At 46.9% G+C, this 19,295-nt stretch overlaps 1 protein-coding gene across 2 annotated transcripts in view; it reads left to right on the top strand.

Annotated features, from left to right (window-relative positions):
* LOC147748681 (A.superbus venom factor 1-like) overlaps positions 1-19,295 on the top strand; it is a 1,130,076-nt gene that overhangs the window by 619,938 nt on the left and 490,843 nt on the right. For both annotated transcript variants that reach the window (XM_086963555.1, XM_086963554.1), the window contains exon 25: positions 12,433-12,508. In XM_086963555.1, the coding sequence (XP_086819681.1) occupies positions 12,433-12,508 (76 nt within the window). The remainder of the gene's footprint in view (positions 1-12,432; positions 12,509-19,295) is intronic.

Raw genomic sequence — 19,295 nt, 5'->3', positions numbered from 1 at the left:
TTACTGGAATTAAATCTAAGAGGAGAAACAAAACTTAGAGGGGAGCAGTTTTCGGAATAAAAGAAAGTTCGTTTCGAACAGCCTAAAATGGCGGCCATAAACAAAATGGTGCAGCGCATGCTATCTTATAAGAAGCACTGTGTAAGCATAAATAATTCTATTCTAACAGTTGTGTAGGGCATTGTACGTGTGCGTGGGAAGTTTGAATTAGCTAGGCTTGTGAATAAGGAACCAGAGATGTTTCCTGATATGCAGTGTGATGTTGGACATGGAAGATTAAGGATGAATCCTGTAGTGCTGCTATGAATGGTCTGGAGTCTGTGTAGGAGTTGTTTGGAAATTCTGACAGAGTGTGGCCATAGTCCATTCTGCTGGTGATGGGTGCTTGTGTGAGAGTCCGTCTGGTGTTCTAAGGCAACCATTTGAAAATCTTTCACAGCATGATTTGGATGTGGAAGCAGGAGGTACACACTGAGTTGACTTGTGCTGTCATGTTGAGCTTGTTATCTTGGATGATCTCTAGATCTCTTAAGTGGTCTATGGATGTGGGTGTTGGACCTAGCTCTGAAGGTCACTAGATAAGGTCCCTAAGGGAGATCGTGTTGCCAAAGACGAGTTATTCTGTCTTGCTGAGATTTATGCAGTTGGTTCGCATCCAGTCTGCTACCATGGTTATGCAGTTGGTGAAGTTGGTTCTAGTGGGGGTTGTTTTGTCCAAAAGGGAGAGGATGAATTGGGTGCCAACGGCGTGGGAGATGATAGTGATTTTTTTTTATTAGATGATGTTGGTGAGCGGTGTCATGTATATTTTGAAAAGGGTGTGGCTGAGGAACATTCTCTGTGGGACTCTGCTGTCAATTTCTTGGTCCTGATGTGAAGATTGGCAGCCTGGCCCATCTAGCTCCCTTTTGTGAAGAGTGCCAACCTGACCCATTGGAACAGATCCATTTGAGAGCAGATCCGTATGATAAACTTGTGGAGTCTTCTGATGAGGGTGTTATGGGAGACAGTGTTGAAGGCCGCAGAGAGCTAAGCAGGATGAGGGCCGCTGTTTCTCCTCGGTCCAGAATGATTTAAATGTCATCAGTGGCCATAATGAGAGCTGTTTCGGTTCTGTGGTTCTTCTGAGTCCTGATTTAGTGTTGCCTAGAAAATGCTGAAATTTGAAGTGTGTTGTTAGTTGCTTGTTGATGGCCTTCTCAATCACTTTCACTGGATAGGGAAACAGGGAGCTGGGTCGGAAGTGGGTCAGTTGGTTTGGGTCTGCTGTAGGCTTCTTGAGGAGGGAGTTGATTTCTGCAAGTTTCCATTCATCAAGAAAGTGGAAGACATGATGGAGATGTTGATGATGTGGACCAGGATGGTGCTGATTGATGATGTTCCCAGGTTGTAAATGTGGGGGGCATGGGTCAGTTGGGGCTCCTGAGTGTAGGCTCCTCGTGATGCCTGCTGTGTTGTTTCTGGTGAGGGTTGACCATTCGGTCAGGTGGCTACCCTGGTTGGTGGTGGTTAGGTTAGCAGTGAGGTCTTTGGGGTTTGGTTGGTGTACAAAGATCCTACAGATATTAGAGATTTTGCTGTGGAAGAAGTTGGATAGGTTGTCACAGGGATGCTGGAAGGCAGCAATGTTGGTGACGGTGGTTGAAGGCAAGGTGAAATCCTTAACTACCAAAAAGATCTCCCTGCAGCTGTTGGAGCTTCTTTTGATTACAATCCACTAGTGTTTTTTTCTTGGTGTCTCTTATTTGCTGCTGATAGCGTCTTAGTGTAGCCTTGTTTGTAGTTCTGTTAGTGGTGTTGTGGCTGGCTCTCTATTTCCTTTCTAGCTATTTTCAGTGTCATTTGGTGTGTCATAGGTCTTCTATGTAGCAGCTGGCCTGTTTTTATAATCTACTATTCATCTTATTGTTGATGGGTATGAGGGAGTCTGTGCAGTTCTTAATCCAATTGTTGAATTTGTTAATGTCCTTGTCGAGGTTGTCTGTGGCGCTAGGTTGATCCGTGCTAATGATGCTGAGCCATTCTGCTGCTGTGATTTTGCCCCAGCTGCGGCTTCAAATGCTGAACCTTGTAGGGGGTGTTGACTTTAGTTGTGTTGATTTGGAAATGGACGATGGAGTGGTCGGTCCATATGAGTGGTGTAGCGGAGTTGAATTTGGTTTTAGCGTCTTGCTTTTTAGACGAGCTGGGTGAGTCCGATGTTGCTCAAGCTTTAGAGAACTACTGTGAAGCAGGGGTCATTTCGGTCTTCTAGGTAAATGCTGAGGTCACAGAGTCGATGGTGAGTACAGCAACAAAGTTAGTAATGAGGTTGGTAAAAGTGACTTGTGGCCAGGTCATCGGTGGGCAAGGGTGCAGTTCAGGGTGATGTTTTCTGAGATCTGCAACTTGAAGTGCAAATGTTCCATGAATAGGGTGGTGTTCTCTGGATGTTGGGCATTTAATGGATTCCCTGTAGATGATAGTAAGTCCTCCTACTGGATTGTGAAGGTGGTCCTGTCAAGTGATCTTGTCACCTGCTGGTATTGTCATGGTGATGCCAGGTCTTTGCGATAAAGAGGATGTCAGGTGCATCACTACTCAACAGGTCCCCTATTTTAGTTGTGTGTTTGCTGAGTGATCATGTGTTAAGAAGCATGCATGCAAGTGGGTGTTAATGTGCAGGTTTGCTGTGGTGTATGGTATAGGGTGGGGGTGTAGGCATTGCTGGTTCTTGTGTGGTGTGTGTTGTGAGAGGGTGTTAGTATTTGTGTGCGGTGTGTGGGTGTGTGACTGCTGAAGAACTAGCAGTGGGTGCAGGTGAAAGCCCCTATTGTGGTGTAACGCATGGCATGGCAGCAGTTGGGGGAACAGCGTTCAGGTTCTAGTGAACTAAGGAGTGCTGTGGAGTATCGCTGGGTGGTGATCGGACCAGAGTTCCTGGTGATGGGCACGGTCCAGGCATGGACTGGCACAGGCCGGCTTGCCTATAATGCACAAGCAGCGTGTCCGCTACACGTCTGTGTTGCATCTGCCATTAAGTTGTTCCTGGGACAGAAAGGAGTGCAGGGTACCGTGATGTCATTTCCTGTTCTGATGGGCAATGGGAAATGAAATCCTCTTGCTTGGCTTTTTCTTTTAAATACAGTTTTGATGGGAAAACCAGTAATGTTACTTCCTGTCCAGATGTATCAGGTTAAATCCAGTCCAGTTTATGCAGGAGACCGGACCGGAGTGAGCAGAGCGGCAGAGACGGCAGCGGCGGTGAAGCAAAGCAGTAGGAGGCCAGGAGGCCAGGAAAACTGTGGAAACCACGAACTGCAAGCGGCGGAGAAACCACGCTGAGAACCACAATACGCATCAGGCCGGGGCAGGCGTTTTGGAGCCTGCGGCTTTGCCTGCCTGGTTGCCGGTATTGCCTACTTTTGCCTGAACCGGCAAGGTGAGGCTGGGAGCCGCGACTTGCAGCAGGACTGCACAAGAGCAGGAGCCACACAGAGCCACACGGAGCCACACAGAGGCTGCAGCAGAGCCGCGGCTTTGCCTGTACTGGCGAGGTTGGAAGCCGCAACTTGCAGCAGACCGCGCAGGAGTCACACAGGAGCCACATAGAGGCTGCAGCAGAGCCGCGTGGTAGGCCTCATGTAAGGCTGCGGTGGCCTGTTGCGGTCCCAGAGACTGCAGACACTGGGGAAGGTGCGAATTGGAAAACATTACCACAATACTGATTAACCACAATACTCATCAGCCCTCAGAATCAAACTCAAAGTGTTCCTGTGGACACGCCGATTACACCGATCACAAGAGTTTTGCTGACAGGCTGAGGATGAGGCAGCCATGGCTCCTGCAGGCTCCAGGAGGTCATTGAGGCTGGGGTTCTGAGCAGCAACCCGGATAATAGGTCAACCTCACGGCAGGGAGTGAGCAAGGTGCACCCAGAGCCCCACAGTCTCCCAGTGGTGCATCTGCACCTTTGCATCTACGCACCTTCGATCTTGAGGAAGGGCAGGAATGGTACGGTATTTCGGGCTCATTTGCCAACAAAGAAACAGCCTGAAGCACAGCGGGGGAACACTGCTGCAAAACTCAACTGATCCAGGCAGATCCAGGCAGTGAACCCAGTATTGGCTCCAGACTCGGAGTCCGCCTTGGAGGTCTGGAACCCCAAGAGACGAGAGCAAGAAACACCTTGGAGGCTTTCGCTTTTCGCAGCTTTAACCATCAAGCACCAATCACCACCAAGCCCCCGAAGCACATAGCAGGTGCACAGGTGAGGAGAGTGGGGGGCCAACTAAGAAGTGTCCCTGCGCCCCTGCGTCCCTGCGTCTCTGCGCCCCTGTGCTGGGTGCTCCCACCTTGTCCTGCATAACCAATAACTTTGTCCCTTCAGACAAGCCTCTACCCAGTCCTGATCACTTCTTCCAGCAACCGTGCTCAGTTGGCGCTAGGTGCAGGAAGAAAATTATATACCGGGAGAGACATTGAGAGGGGACTCAGCAGGTCCACCATGTGGTCAGGAAGAGAAAGAAGACCTCCAACAAGGCAACCAACTAAACGAAAAAGGAACAACTCAATCACGAGTTCAGCGACAACAGGAAAAAAATAAGCAAGCATCTAACAGCATCAAGGAAGCTAGCAATACCACCAGCAATGCCCCCCTCCAGGAAAGTAACCATAATGGCACTAACATTTATACAAACAAAGGTCTGGCAACCGACATAGTCCACAGCCCAACTCCAACACCAGATTTACCTATAAGCAATAAAAGGAAAAACACCCACAAACTAATTAATCTAGCAAGCCAGCCAGCGAAAATAAAATACAACTACCAACTGAAAATTTACACAAAATTCACCTTTTTAAAAAACCCAGGAAACGTCATCTACACTTCCAATGATTCAATTATAGGTCTTCAATCTCCATTACAACCTGCCGGCACAAACAACTCCTTGCCCCAAATTCCAAATTACACATTTGCAGAAATACACACGCTATTGACTCCAATGGGAAACACGGACTACACCAGAGGCAGATCAGGGCCTGGGGACCAACGGGCACAAGAAGCTAGAAGACCAATGGCATCAGAAGGCGTTACCAGCCAAGCCCCACCAATAGAGGGAGGCAGCCAGGAAACAACCCGAACCAGCCCAGCACCAAAGATAGATACATTGAGTAAACATGCCCCAGGGTTGGAAGGGTCTCCGGGGCCACCCAGCAACAACAACACTATAAGCGGCCACCCATCTCCAGCTCATCCCTCCTTACTCACCCAGCAGGCGGAAGCGGAGGCAAAAAATGATCAAGACACAGCATCGCCATGCGCAAACAAAGTCCACTTACACGCAGCTTTAAAAAATCAAAGTGACACCGAGGCTCACACCACACAGGGAACAAAAACTGACCCCGCTAACTCCTCACCAATCATGGCAGTCGGGGACTCCTCCTCCTTGGACAGGGACATGACCTTCTTGGCATCACAAGAATGGAGCAAACTAGTGGTAGCATATAACGTCAAGCAACCTACAAACAGCACTAGTGAAGAGAGTTTCCATCAGCCCACAGAGGGGACTAGAGACCCCACCAACACCTTTTGGGCAAATTTACTCAACACAATCCAGCTGTCATCCACAGCACTTCAATATCAATCGGACAAATTTTATCTACAACTGACTGTCCTGCAAAGCCTAGCAGAGGCCACCATGGTGATTGACAGAAAACTCGCAGATCTAAACGGCCTCAAAAAAAGAGGACAAGAGTCAGTCAAACTAACTCAAATCGAAAGAACAAATTGCATCTGTTCACCAATCATCGATAAACTATCATCACTACACATGATGCTGGGAAACCTCTTGGAGGACATAAAATCAAACACCACAAAGTTCCCCACAACAGAGGCTAGGTCTGGTAGTCCATCCCCCAACAATACGCCACCAGGAAATAGCAACGATCCTCACAAAGCCATTACGCAACGATGCCAGCCATTAGTCCCCAAAACCTTATTAGATGAGTCTCCTCAGAACAACAAATGCGTGCGCCCGACGCAAACAAAAAATAAAGGGCAGGAAGTGAAAGCTACCAGAACTGGACTACACAGAATAGAATTGTCAGCCAACGACACCGGGGGGCATAGAGCTGCCAGGAGTCAGTAAGCACTACATGGACCATTCCAATCCTTCACCCCAATCCAAAAACTCATCAGATACAACCAAGCCGACCACAGCAGGAACAGGAACCCCGACATCCTCAAAAGAAAAAACCTGCAAACAGACAGAGCAGAAGCCCCTTGGCCAATCAAACAACCCAACAGCCAGCAACCCACCTGAACTGGTACATAAAAGTCAAAGCGACTGCCAAGTAGCAATAAGGCAATCGGCCCTGGAAGCCGATAAGCAGGCCCAAGATGAGCCTGACAAAGCCAGCACAAAGGCAACAACTATCAACTTCCTAAAAAGATGTACCTCCCATAACACTGAGACCACTACCATTGAACCAAAATGGAACCCCTGGATAGCAAACATCACCAAAGTAGAAAGCGGACACATCAAGGAGCAACCTCAGGGGGCGAGTTCCAAAAGCGGTCCTACAACACTTAACATTCAGCACCCACAAGGGGCTAACGATATCGAACAACAAGAACATCAGCAAATACTGCCCCCTGGGGAAACTGATTCGGACACAATTTTTTTCATCCCAGAATTCAAATCTAGGGGAAGAGTGGACACTCTAAACAGAGGCAACATATTAAAGCTAATCAACTCAATTGACAAATTAATAAACATAAATACCTCAGATTTGCTTACAATTGAATTTCTACCAGCCCATCACCCACACGGTAATGAAATAACAAAGACCACATGAACAACAAACGACGTAGCAAACTCAATCATGCAGGAATCACCCAGATTCTCCCAGTGGGGAATCAAGCTAGAAGCAGCAAACAGGCCAGCTTACCCCACTCTGCTCCTTGAAGAAAGGAAAGAAGAACGCCTCCAAACATCTAAATCAATACTGAAAGGGGCTTGCAGCCACTCCCCGGGACTGGATAACCATTCATCACACCTCCAACATTTAACTTCCTACCGAACAGAATCAAGGAGAATGACAATATCACGAACCACACCTGGAAGTAACACCAACTGACAAAGAGTACCAGCCGTAACTTCCAACTCTGCTGCCGCCCCCCAAAATCAAAATATGCAACTGGAACATCAATGGTCTCTCAGACAAACTGGAGGATCCCAAAATACTAAATCATTTAAAATCTTTTGACCTGATTCTTCTCCAGGAAACGTGGGAAGCAAATGATATACTACTACAAGGTTATACAACCCAAACCCATCCGGCAACCAGAGGCTCTCAATATGGCCACAGCTCAGGTGGCTTGGCGACATTCGCCTCAATATCAACCATTGGAGCAATGGAAGCAATAAGAGTAAGCATTACCACACCTAGCGCGATACAGGCACTATCAATAACAATCGTAAACAACCAGGTCACTCAACAGCTGTACATCATAAACATATATATACACCCGAATCACAGACAATCTGGGTCAAGGGAACTTGTAAAAGAACTGACAAGGCTTATGGAGGACAGGGACATGGATAATATACTTGTGGCAGGTGACTTCAATCTCCACCTCTATGGAGATAAACCAAATGACGAGATGACAAAGGAAATGGACATCATCTGGGAAATCCCAAACCAATCCATCCCCTCTCCAAACAAACACACAAATACTACAATTCAGCTATTGAAAGATCTCGAGCAGCTAAACTTGAGAGCTCTCAATGGACGATTCACAGAGGATACTCCACCGGCACCAACATACTTCTCGTCAAGCACTTCCTCGCATCTCGACTATATGCTAGTGACACTTCCACTGTATGAGAAAATCAGTTCGTTCAAAGTAGGAGACAGCGCCCAAAGTGACCATATGCCACTAGAAGCTAAACTAGATCTGTCTTGCGTGAACGAAGCAGTGGAAAAAAGATACATTGGCACAGAATACACCACCAACTATAGACGAATTAGGTGCAAGACTACTCAGTCTGAGGAATTATCAACCAGTGCAAAAACAATCATGCACCAGACATCTAGCACAAACATAAATCCACTAGATGCCTGGGTAGACTTTGCAACAGAACTGGGAGGGAGCCAAACATGCTTCTGAGCTAAAAACCCAAAAAGTGAAAAGTTCACAGTTTACACACGGAAAAATAACAACACTAGAGATAAAAAACATAAAACGAGAAATAAAAAAGACCCCCAAGCAGCTCCGGAAAGAACCGAACGACGAAGGGCTTCAAAAAGAGCTCTGTATCTCAAAAGCACAGCTAAAAAAGAAGACCTGGGAACGGAAAAGGCAGCTGAATGAGGATCTCTGGATAAAAATTGTTCACAATTCCAAACAGAAGAATAGCTCCAACTTCTGGAAAATAATCCACAGCCTCCAACAGCCAGGCCATAAGGGCATTAATTCTAATATACCGGAATCCGACTGGGCTAATTACCTATCAGCTCACTTCAACACAGTTGACCCAAAAGAAGACAAGTCTAGAGGGGGAGTCTGCCTAGATGGCGTTAACCAGAGCCTTGACAAGACCAGCACACTTACCAATGAAGAGATCCAAATTCACAAAAGGAAACCATCCCTGTCCCACATCCCAACTGCGGATGAAGATCCATTAACAACTTCCGATCCAACTGCAAACAGAGAGGAAAATCCATACCTAATAACAGCAGACAGGATTATAACGCAAATCTCAAAAGGTAAACTTGAGGGGGCCCCCGGCCCCAACGGGATCCCACCAATATTATATAAGCACAATGCCGTCTTTTGGAGCAACATCTTGGCACCATTCTTTCACGAAATAGGGGAAACAACTACAACACCAACATCCTGGAGAGGCTCGATAATAAGCCCGATTTATAAAAAGGGCGCCAGGAACGACCCAAGCAGCTATTGTCTCATAGCCCTAATCGACACCGAGGTGAAGTATTACACGGGCCTCATCCTGGAGGATCTTACATCATGGACAACTGCAAAGAACATCATCCAAGCAACCCAAACCGGATTCCGCAGCGACCAGGGTAGTACGACAAACACCATGGCGCTAACTCTCTTGGCAGACGCCGCAAAAGCCACCAAGAGCTCTCTGTTTTTGTGCTTTATCGATTATAGCGCCGCATTTGATCATGTAGACTGACACAAACTCTGGCAGAAGCTGAACAAATGGGGAATTCCAGGCCCCCTCTTCAGCAGCTGGTAATCCTACATACCAACACCTGGGTCAGGATCAAATTGGGATCCGGTACTCACCTCTCAAGACAAATCAGGACCAGCAAAGGATTGAAACAAGGCTGCGTCCTAGCCCCTATGCTGTTCAATCTCTTCCTTGCAGATCTTCCTGGCGAGCTGGAGATAGTCAATTCTCACGCACCGCGGCTGGGCAACATCCAACTGTCAAACCTTCTCTACGCAGATGACCTTGTCCTTATCAGCCGGACCCCCATCGGCCTTCAACATCTTCTGCACAAAACCAATGCATTCTCCACAACTAATTCACTAACAATCAATTGAAACAAAACAAAAATCATGACAATGAATCACCATAAAAAACGGAAATTCACATGGCTTCTGGACGGACAGAAGGTTGAGCAGGTAGCCTCTTATAAATACCTAGGCGTCATAATAGATTGCAATGTCTCTTTCAAACACCAACTAGAGGCTATCCGCCGGAAGGGCATGACATTCCATCTATCGATAAGGCCACTGCAGAAAGCTCTTCCGGACCGGACATTGGACCCTCTCCTACAGTTAATAAGAGCTTGCCTACAGCCTATGCTCACTTATGGCAGCAAATCTATGCGAGGCAAAGACGCAATGACATTAGATAACACCATTAGCCAAGCATACAGGGCAATATTCCATCTTCCCACCTACTCATCGCCCGCTCAAATCCGTCTGGAATTCGGACTGCAGAAACAAACGGTAGAGAGAAGAGGCGTATACATAAAAAGCCGGCGGAAAATCAGAGACGCTGACCACGGATCCTTAAACGCCCACCTTTGGACCGAACTGTCCCTTAGAGACAATTCACTAGCAAGGAATTACCCAATGGACTCACTGGAGACCTTAGGACTAAAAAAACCTATGGGAGTCATCAACTGAACCTGGCACTTTCAAAAAAGTGGTATCGAAAGTCGCCAAGATGGTCTCATCTACTGAGGACAAAGCCACCCTAGCCAAGAGAGCGCATGGATGGGCAGTTTTGAAAGGATATAGTGCACTTAAATGGCAACAGTACTTAACAACGGGCCTCACTCAGAAAACAAAAAACAAATTTATCAACTTGCGCCTCGGCAATTTACCCATAACACCTCACCTGGCTCCTTGGAAAAGGGAAAACTCGGCTAACCGCTGTCGACTCTGTTTGTCTGGGAAAGAGGACCTCAAACACATTATTTGCATCTGCACAAATCTTTTGGACATAAGACGTTCTCTGCTTTGGGTCCTATGGAATCAGAAGGGTATAACAAGCTGTAGACAGGCTGTGATGCTTTGCTTTAACCCTGAAGAAACCCAGCTAAACTGCAGAATAACAAAAATGTTCGAAATAGCGGCCAGCAGACTAAATGAAACAGTCACAGGGCCTACCCGAAGCACTAGCCTAATCAAAACAACGCTAACCTCCCTGGAGACTCTTGCTTCTTAAATCTACAAGCACCTCGCCCCCCCTAACCCCAAAGGACTCTATTAAATCAATACTGTGACTTAAGATTTTAAATATGTGAGCCTACATGCTCCTTTTTATGCTTCATTTGCAGTTATTGACTTCTTTTATACAAATGTACGTTTTAAAATTGTGAGTTTTTATTAACTATACAATAAACTAAATCTGAAATCTGTCCAGATGTATGATGGAAAATTCAGTGATGTCACTTACTGTGTCGATGGGTGATGGGAAAAATAAATACCACTACACAGCCTTCTCTGGCTCCCCTGAAGGGCTGTCTCAGGGGTGCTACCCCTTCTTCCTTTAACATAGAACCTGCTAGACCATTGGAGTCAAGTTACATGGAAAAAGGGTTCCACAACATATCCTTCACCACTCACTGACATAGTACACCACCCAGATTTTCCTGTGGGTTTAAAGGACCAACATTTCAGCAACTGAAATGACAATGTCCTGTCCTGGGTAACCTTACTGAGTTGAGAGTTGATCACCCAGGAGGAGGTATGGGAGGGATGGCAACTCACAAAAACTGATGACCTTAGAATTACCAAATTATAGCGTTGGGTGGTTTCCTGGGTCAGTGCTGGACTAGACGGCATGAGAAAAGACCCCATTGGAAACACTGTTTGCCAACAAAATACTCCGTAAGAGGATCACATGGTTACAATTATTAATATCAGATACAGGCTCCAAACACAGTTACCCCTGTGGATGGAAGGGAGACCTGGGTAGGAAGATATCTGAACACATGTGGCATAAAATTAGGTGGAGCACCGCTACATCAACCATATACATAACACATACAGAAAACGCATAGAAACTTCATACTAGATGGTACCTATCCCCAAAAAGACTCTTCAAAAAGACTTCATAGAATGTTTGAGAGCCTTGAGATGTGTTGGAAAAGTTATAGGGAGAGAGGCACCTTTCTTAACATGTTGTGGTCTTGCACCCATGATCAACACAGTTGGTCCGCCACTGACTCCTAGATTAGGGCAACTCTGGGAATCACTCTATCATCACACCCTTTATTGCTACTCCTGAGTGATACCTGAGGAGTCCAATGTCTACCCCTTAACCACCCCAGAGTGGAAATGCATCAAACACTTGCTGGTGTCGGCCCCAATGGCCCTTGCACAGTTCTGCAAACAGTCTTTATTTGTGTGGTGGGGTACATTGTGGTCAAGGTGTGCTCTTGAGTGGTTGACCACACTATTGTGAGAATAAATGGGACCTTTATGAAGCATAACAGACTACTAGCACTTGACCATGGCCAAATACCGAACTTGCTGCGCAAAGCCCCCCTTCATATTATGAACTCCAGTTCCAGCACACCCTCTGAAACAGAAAATGCCCCATAAATGAGTAAGAAATATACCTATGCCAGCATTTTATTGTTGTACTGTGCAAAAATAACTTGCATTGAGGGTGAAATTTAACAAGGAGTAACAGTTTGATGCTCAATATTTCTGTATAAAAAAACCTCAAACTGTAAAAATAAAATGGTTAAAAAAAAAAAAAATGGTTAAAAAAAAAGAAATTACCAACCACTCTAGTAGGTTGCGCACTCCCACCCAACCCGAGCGAAAAGCAATCTTATCACACAATTCACAGCAGCTGTAGTAGGAAGTAGGATATGTCACAAATGGAATGTGTCTGGAGTGCAGATCCCACTATTTCTAGCTAACCTTGACTTCAACATTTCCCCTTTTAGGATACACTCAGCAGTTGACTTACCGCCAAGGTGACTATTCTTACGCTGCCTGGAAAAACCACCCTGGAAGTACCTGGTAAGGCGACCACCAGCATCAGAATGAAATGCTAAATCATATTTATATGGACTTGTATGAGATTGTTATTTTCTTTAACTTAGCCTGTAGTCATGACTTTTCTTTTTGCTTTTCCCTGCTGCCCCATTAGCCTTATCGCAGCCTGGCAATGTGCTTTTGCACCCTTCACCCTTTTTAGGTCTCGGCTCAACGCGCGGAAGCGCGTCTCCGCCGAGATCTTTTGTTAGCGACTATGCTTCCCAGGAGACAGTTTCGGCCACGCGCATCCTTCGAGCCGATTTGTAACTGGAACGCGCGCTGTGGCCAGGCGCTGTCTCCTGGGAAGCTCAAGCACCACACACGCATGCGCATACACACACACAAGTGCCCATGCACGCACGCACATACATACATACAGAGACACCACCCCTGACACATACACACACACGCGCACACACACAAGTGCACCGAGGCCCCCCCTCCGTCCCCCGCCGTCACCGTCGCACACATACATACACACACGAGCATACACGCACACACACACACACACAAGCGCACCAAGCCCCCCCAGCCTTTTGGAACTTACCTGGCCAATGTCGGGGACTCTGCACAGCACGCGGCGGCCAACCTCCTGCTGGCGCGGCCCCGGGGCTCCACACCGCTCACAGGAGCCCCGGGCGCGAGACGCATTTCACTCCGCCTGCCTCCTCTTCCGGTCTGGACGTGGCCCCGCCCCCGTCACAGGCGACCGTGCCTGACTTCCGGGGCGGCCGCGGCGGGATTCCGGGGGCATACTCAATTCTATATTTAAAGTGCCTCCTACTGTGTAATGTGACAGGCGGCCTGAAATTATGTTTTGCAAGACGTTTTTATGATGTAAACTTTTAAAAGATCTCTTTGAAAGAAGAATTTGCAGACTAAACAAAACGACGGCATTGGAGACAAACAGGAAATGTACCAGAATTTTAGAAACAAAAGACAAAGTATGGAACGAAATAGTGACAAGGAAATAGAACAGTCTCTCACAAAAGTATGCAGAAAACGGTGAGACCTATTAAATGTAGCTCTCAGGCTCACTGCAGTAGTAATCAGTTGCAGGAAGGTATTTGCAACTTGTGAATGAGCATAGCAGCATGAATCATACTTAGTAACAACCATAAAATATGGCGGAAGGCGCGATACTAAAGAATCATTGTAAAGTGAGTGCAGAGTAGTAATGCAGAGTAGTAATGCAGAGTCGTGAGTGCAGAGTCGTGAGTGCAGAGTAGTGAGTGCAGAGTCGTGAGTGCAAAGTAGTGAGTGCAGAGTAGTGAGTGCAGAGTAGTGAGTGCAGAGTAGTGAGTGCAGAGTAGTGAGTGCAGAGTAGTGAGTAGTGAGTGCAGAGTGGTAATGCAGAGTAGTGAGTGCAGAGTAGTGAGTGCTGAGTAGTGAGTGGTGAGTGCAGAGTAGTGAGTGCAGAGTAGTGAGTGCAGAGTGCAGAGTAGTGAGTGCAGAGTAGTGAGTGCAGAGTAGTGAGTGCAGAGTAGTGAGTGCAGAGTAGTAATGCAGAGTAGTGAGTGCTGAGTGCAGAGTAGTGAGTGCAGAGTAGTGAGTGCAGAGTAGTGAGTGCAGAGTAGTGAGTGCTGAGTGCAGAGTAGTGAGTGCTGAGTGCAGAGTGCAGAGTAGTGAGTGCAGAGTAGTGAGTGCAGAGTAGTGAGTGCAGAGTAGTGAGTAGTGAGTAGTGAGTAGTGAGTGCAGAGTAGTGAGTAGTGAGTGCAGAGTAGTGAGTAGTGAGTGCAGAGTAGTGAGTAGTGAGTGCAGAGTAGTGAGTGCAGAGTAGTGAGTAGTGAGTGTGCAGAGTAGTGAGTGCAGAGAGAGTGTGCAGAGTAGTGAGTGCAGAGTAGTGAGTGCATAGTGAGTGCAGAGTGGTAATGCAGAGTAGTGAGTGCAGAGTGGTAATGCAGAGTTAGGTCTCGGCTCAACGCGCGGAAGCGCGTCTCCGCCGAGATCTTTTGTTAGCGACTATGCTTCCCAGGAGACAGTTTCGGCCACGCGCATCCTTCGAGCCGATTTGTAACTGGAACGCGCGCTGTGGCCAGGCGCTGTCTCCTGGGAAGCTCAAGCACCACACACGCATGCGCATACACACACACAAGCGCCCATGCACGCACGCACATACATACATACAGAAACACCACCCCTGACACATACACACACACGCGCACACACACAAGTGCACCGAGGCCCCCCCTCCCTCCCCCGCCGTCACCGGCGCACACATACATACACACACGAGCATACACGCACACACACACACACAAGTGCACCAAGCCCCCCCAGCCTTTTGGAACTTACCTGGCCAATGTCGGGGACTCTGCTCAGCACGCGGCGCCCAACCTCCTGCTGGCGCGGCCCCGGGGCTCCACACCGCTCACAGGAGCCCCGGGCGCGAGACGCATTTCACTCCGCCTGCCTCCTCTTCCGGTCTGGACGTGGCCCCGCCCTCGTCACAGGCGACCGTGCCTGACTTCCGGGGCGGCCGCAGCGGGATTCCGGGGGCATACTCAATTCTATATTTAAAGTGCCTCCTACTGTGTAATGTGACAGGCGGCCTGAAATTATGTTTTGCGAGACGTTTTTATGATGTAAACTTTTAAAAGATCTCTTTGAAAGAAGAATTTGCAGACTAAACAAAACGACGGCATTGGAGACAAACAGGAAATGTACCAGAATTTTAGAAACAAAAGACGAAGTATGGAACGAAATAGTGACAAGGAAATAGAACAGTCTCTCACAAAAGTATGCAGAAAACGGTGAGACCTATTAAATGTAGCTCTCAGGCTCACTGCAGTAGTAATCAGTTGCAGGAAGGTATTTGCAACTTGTGAATGAGCATAGCAGCATGAATCATACTTAGTAATAACCATAAAATATGGCGGAAGGCGCGATACTAAAGAATCATTGTAAAGTGAGTGCAGAGTAGTAATGCAGAGTAGTAATGCAGAGTCGTGAGTGCAGAGTCGTGAGTGCAGAGTAGTGAGTGCAGAGTAGTGAGTGCAGAGTAGTGAATGCAGAGTGGTAATGCAGAGTAGTGAGTAGTGAGTGCAGAGTGGTAATGCAGAGTAGTGAGTGCAGAGTAGTGAGTGCAGAGTAGTGAGTGGTGAGTGCAGAGTAGTGAGTGCAGAGTAGTGTGTGCAGAGTAGTGAGTGCAGAGTGCAGAGTGCAGAGTAGTGAGTGCAGAGTAGTGAGTGCAGAGTAGTGAGTGCAGAGTAGTGAGTGCAGAGTGCAGAGTAGTGAGTGCAGAGTAGTGAGTGCAGAGTAGTGAGTGCAGAGTAGTGAGTGCAGAGTAGTAATGCAGAGTAGTGAGTGCTGAATGCAGAGTAGTGAGTGCAGAGTAGTGAGTGCAGAGTAGTGAGTGCAGAGTAGTGAGTGCAGAGTAGTGAGTGCAGAGTAGTGAGTGCAGAGTAGTGAGTGCTGAGTGCAGAGTAGTGAGTGCTGAGTGCAGAGTGCAGAGTAGTGAGTGAAGAGTAGTGAGTGCAGAGTAGTGAGTGCAGAGTAGTGAGTAGTGAGTAGTGAGTGCAGAGTAGTGAGTAGTGAGTGCAGAGTAGTGAGTAGTGAGTGCAGAGTAGTGAGTAGTGAGTGCAGAGTAGTGAGTGCAGAGTAGTGAGTAGTGAGTGTGCAGAGTAGTGAGTGCAGAGAGATTGTGCAGAGTAGTGAGTGCAGAGTAGTGAGTGCATAGTGAGTGCAGAGTGGTAATGCAGAGTAGTGAGTAGTGAGTGCAGAGTGGTAATGCAGAGTAGTGAGTAGTGAGTAGTGAGTGCAGAGTAGTGAGTAGTGAGTAGTGAGTGCAGAGTAGTGAGTAGTGAGTGCAGAGTAGTGAGTAGTGAGTGCAGAGAGAGTGTGCAGAGTAGTGAGTGCAGAGTAGTGAGTAGTGAGTAGTGAGTAGTGAGTGAAGAGTAGTGAGTAGTGAGTGCAGAGTAGTGAGTAGTGAGTGAAGAGTAGTGAGTGCAGAGTAGTGAGTAGTGAGTGTGCAGAGTAGTCAGTGCAGAGAGAGTGTGCAGAGTAGTGAGTGCAGAGTAGTGAGTGCATAGTGAGTGCAGAGTGGTAATGCAGAGTAGTGAGTAGTGAGTGCAGAGTGGTAATGCAGAGTAGTGAGTAGTGAGTAGTGAGTGCAGAGTAGTGAGTAGTGAGTGTGCAGAGTAGTGAGTGCAGAGAGAGTGTGCAGAGTAGTGAGTGCAGAGTAGTGAGTGCATAGTGAGTGCAGAGTGGTAATGCAGAGTAGTGAGTAGTGAGTGCAGAGTGGTAATGCAGAGTAGTGAGTAGTGAGTAGTGAGTGCAGAGTAGTGAGTAGTGAGTAGTGAGTGCAGAGTAGTGAGTAGTGAGTGCAGAGTAGTGAGTAGTGAGTGCAGAGAGAGTGTGCAGAGTAGTGAGTGCAGAGTAGTGAGTAGTGAGTAGTGAGTGAAGAGTAGTGAGTAGTGAGTGCAGAGTAGTGAGTAGTGAGTGAAGAGTAGTGAGTGCAGAGTAGTGAGTAGTGAGTGTGCAGAGTAGTCAGTGCAGAGAGAGTGTGCAGAGTTGTGAGTGCAGAGTAGTGAGTGCATAGTGAGTGCAGAGTGGTAATGCAGAGTAGTGAGTAGTGAGTGCAGAGTGGTAATGCAGAGTAGTGAATAGTGAGTAGTGAGTGCAGAGTAGTGAGTAGTGAGTGTGCAGAGTAGTGAGTGCAGAGAGAGTGTGCAGAGTAGTGAGTGCAGAGTGAGTGTGCAGAGTAGTGAGTAGTGAGTGTGCAGAGTAGTGAGTGCAGAGAGAGTGTGCAGAGTAGTGAGTGCAGAGTAGTGAGTGCAGAGTAGTGAGTAGTGAGTAGTGAGTGCAGAGTAGTGATTAGTGAGTGCAGAGTAGTGAGTAGTGAGTGCAGAGTAGTGAGTAGTGAGTGTGCAGAGTAGTGAGTGCAGAGAGAGTGTGCAGAGTAGTGAATGCAGAGTGAGTGTGCAGAGTAGTGAGTAGTGAGTGTGCAGAGTAGTGAGTGCAGAGAGAGTGTGCAGAGAGAGTGTGCAGAGTAGTGAGTGCAGAGTAGTGAGTAGTGAGTAGTGAGTGCAGAGTAGTGAGTAGTGAGTGCAGAGTAGTGAGTAGTGAGTGCAGAGTAGTGAGTAGTGAGTGCAGAGTAGTGAGTAGTGAGTGCAGAGTTTTGAGTAGTGAGTGTGCAGAGTAGTGAGTGCAGAGAGAGTGTGCAGAGTAGTGAGTGCAGAGTGAGTGTGCAGAGTAGTGAGTGCAGAGAGAGTGTGCAGAGTAGTGAGTGCAGAGTGAGTGTGCAGAGTAGTGAGTGCAGAGTGAGTGTGCAGAGCAGTGAGTGCAGAGTGAGTGTGCAGAGTAGTGAGTGCAGAGTAGTGAGTGCAGAGTAGTGAGTAGTGAGTAGTGAATGCAGAGTAGTGATTAGTGAGTGCAGAGTAGTGAGTAGTGAGTGCAGAGTAGTGAGTAGTGAGTGTGCAGAGCAGTGAGTGCAGAGTGAGTGTGCAGAGCAGTGAGTGCAGAGTGAGTGTGCAGAGCAGTGAGTGCAGAGTGAGTGTGCAGAGCATTGTGTGCTGTTGAGTGCAGAGTGCTGTGTATTGGCAATGTTAATGACAATGCCATTTATTTTTGATTTAAAGAAAAAAAAATGTCATGAGCAATGCCAATAGCTCTACCTTTAATGATGCCGAGACCATTGCATTGCAAATGCTTGTTCCTTTTGGCTTCTACCTGTTGACGTCTTGCTCTAAATCTGCTTTAGAGGCTTCTTTAAATCATCCCAGCGACTTCCTTCAATGAACCAAAATACTGGGGACTGGAGACCAACTCTTACATTGAGAACAAACCTGTCACCGATTTGAATGCAAACATGTTTGCTGGAGGGTCACTTTGTCTGGGAGTCTTCACTCAGCTTCTGAGTGACCTTCCTACATCTACTACTTATTGAGTATGTGACACAACACTCACCTTGGGATTCATCCTAACCAATGACTTTTAGCTGGACTCATAACAAATGGCTTCTCATTCATTCTCATCTTATCTCATCTTATACTTTTAGTCTGTAGATCAATTGTGTAATCCACTCTTTAGGAACAACTTGCAATATGCTACTGATCTATACACTCTTCCTGCCTTGTGAATTCTTGTGTTCAGTATGGTGTCTTTTCCCAATATGCCAACTCATCCATCGCTATCATTCCACCATACATTTTTATCCTCCACCACTGCCTCCGACTAGTTGTAAAAAGCACTGGTCTCTATAGTCACGTATTTTGAACCCCTGCATTCAATCCAAATTGATCTTTTTTAATGCCGAAATTATGTTAGGGGTTGCTCTTTTAATAAGTATCAAGAAATTATTCTGTAATTACAATATATTCTGTAAAGCTCTCCTTTTTGCCTATCCCTTTAGATCATCTTGGCACTACATGGCACTACCAATAAATAGAATTAGGAAGGCTGGGTTCTGCTGTTTCTGAGGAAGCCCCGTTAAAGACAGAAAGTGCTCTGAAAGTTTTAGATGGTGGGAGAGGGGGACCCAAGTGTAGCACCAATTGTGTGATGCTGTAGAAAATTTTCTGGTTGGTTGGTTGGTTGAAAGCTTTATTCGATATGAAAAGATATCTTACAAGCATAACATACATTTATAAAAACAACATTACAAAAAAGTGCAAGTATGTCATACATTTTAAGAAGATAAAATTGTAGGGAACCCCCTAAGATAAATTAGCTAAAAAGGAATTAAACCGATATAGACAATCTCTTGCAACGGATCAACCAGCAACATTTTAAAAATTTGGAGACACCACAGACTATGAGAGGGGAGGTA

The sequence above is a fragment of the Lissotriton vulgaris genome, chromosome 1_1 (assembly GCF_964263255.1).
Source record: "Lissotriton vulgaris chromosome 1_1, aLisVul1.2, whole genome shotgun sequence".
In the NCBI taxonomy this organism is placed as follows: Eukaryota; Metazoa; Chordata; class Amphibia; order Caudata; family Salamandridae; genus Lissotriton; species Lissotriton vulgaris.
The sequence above is the reverse complement of the archived record's forward strand: the minus strand, read 5'-3'. Positions and strand labels throughout refer to the sequence as shown.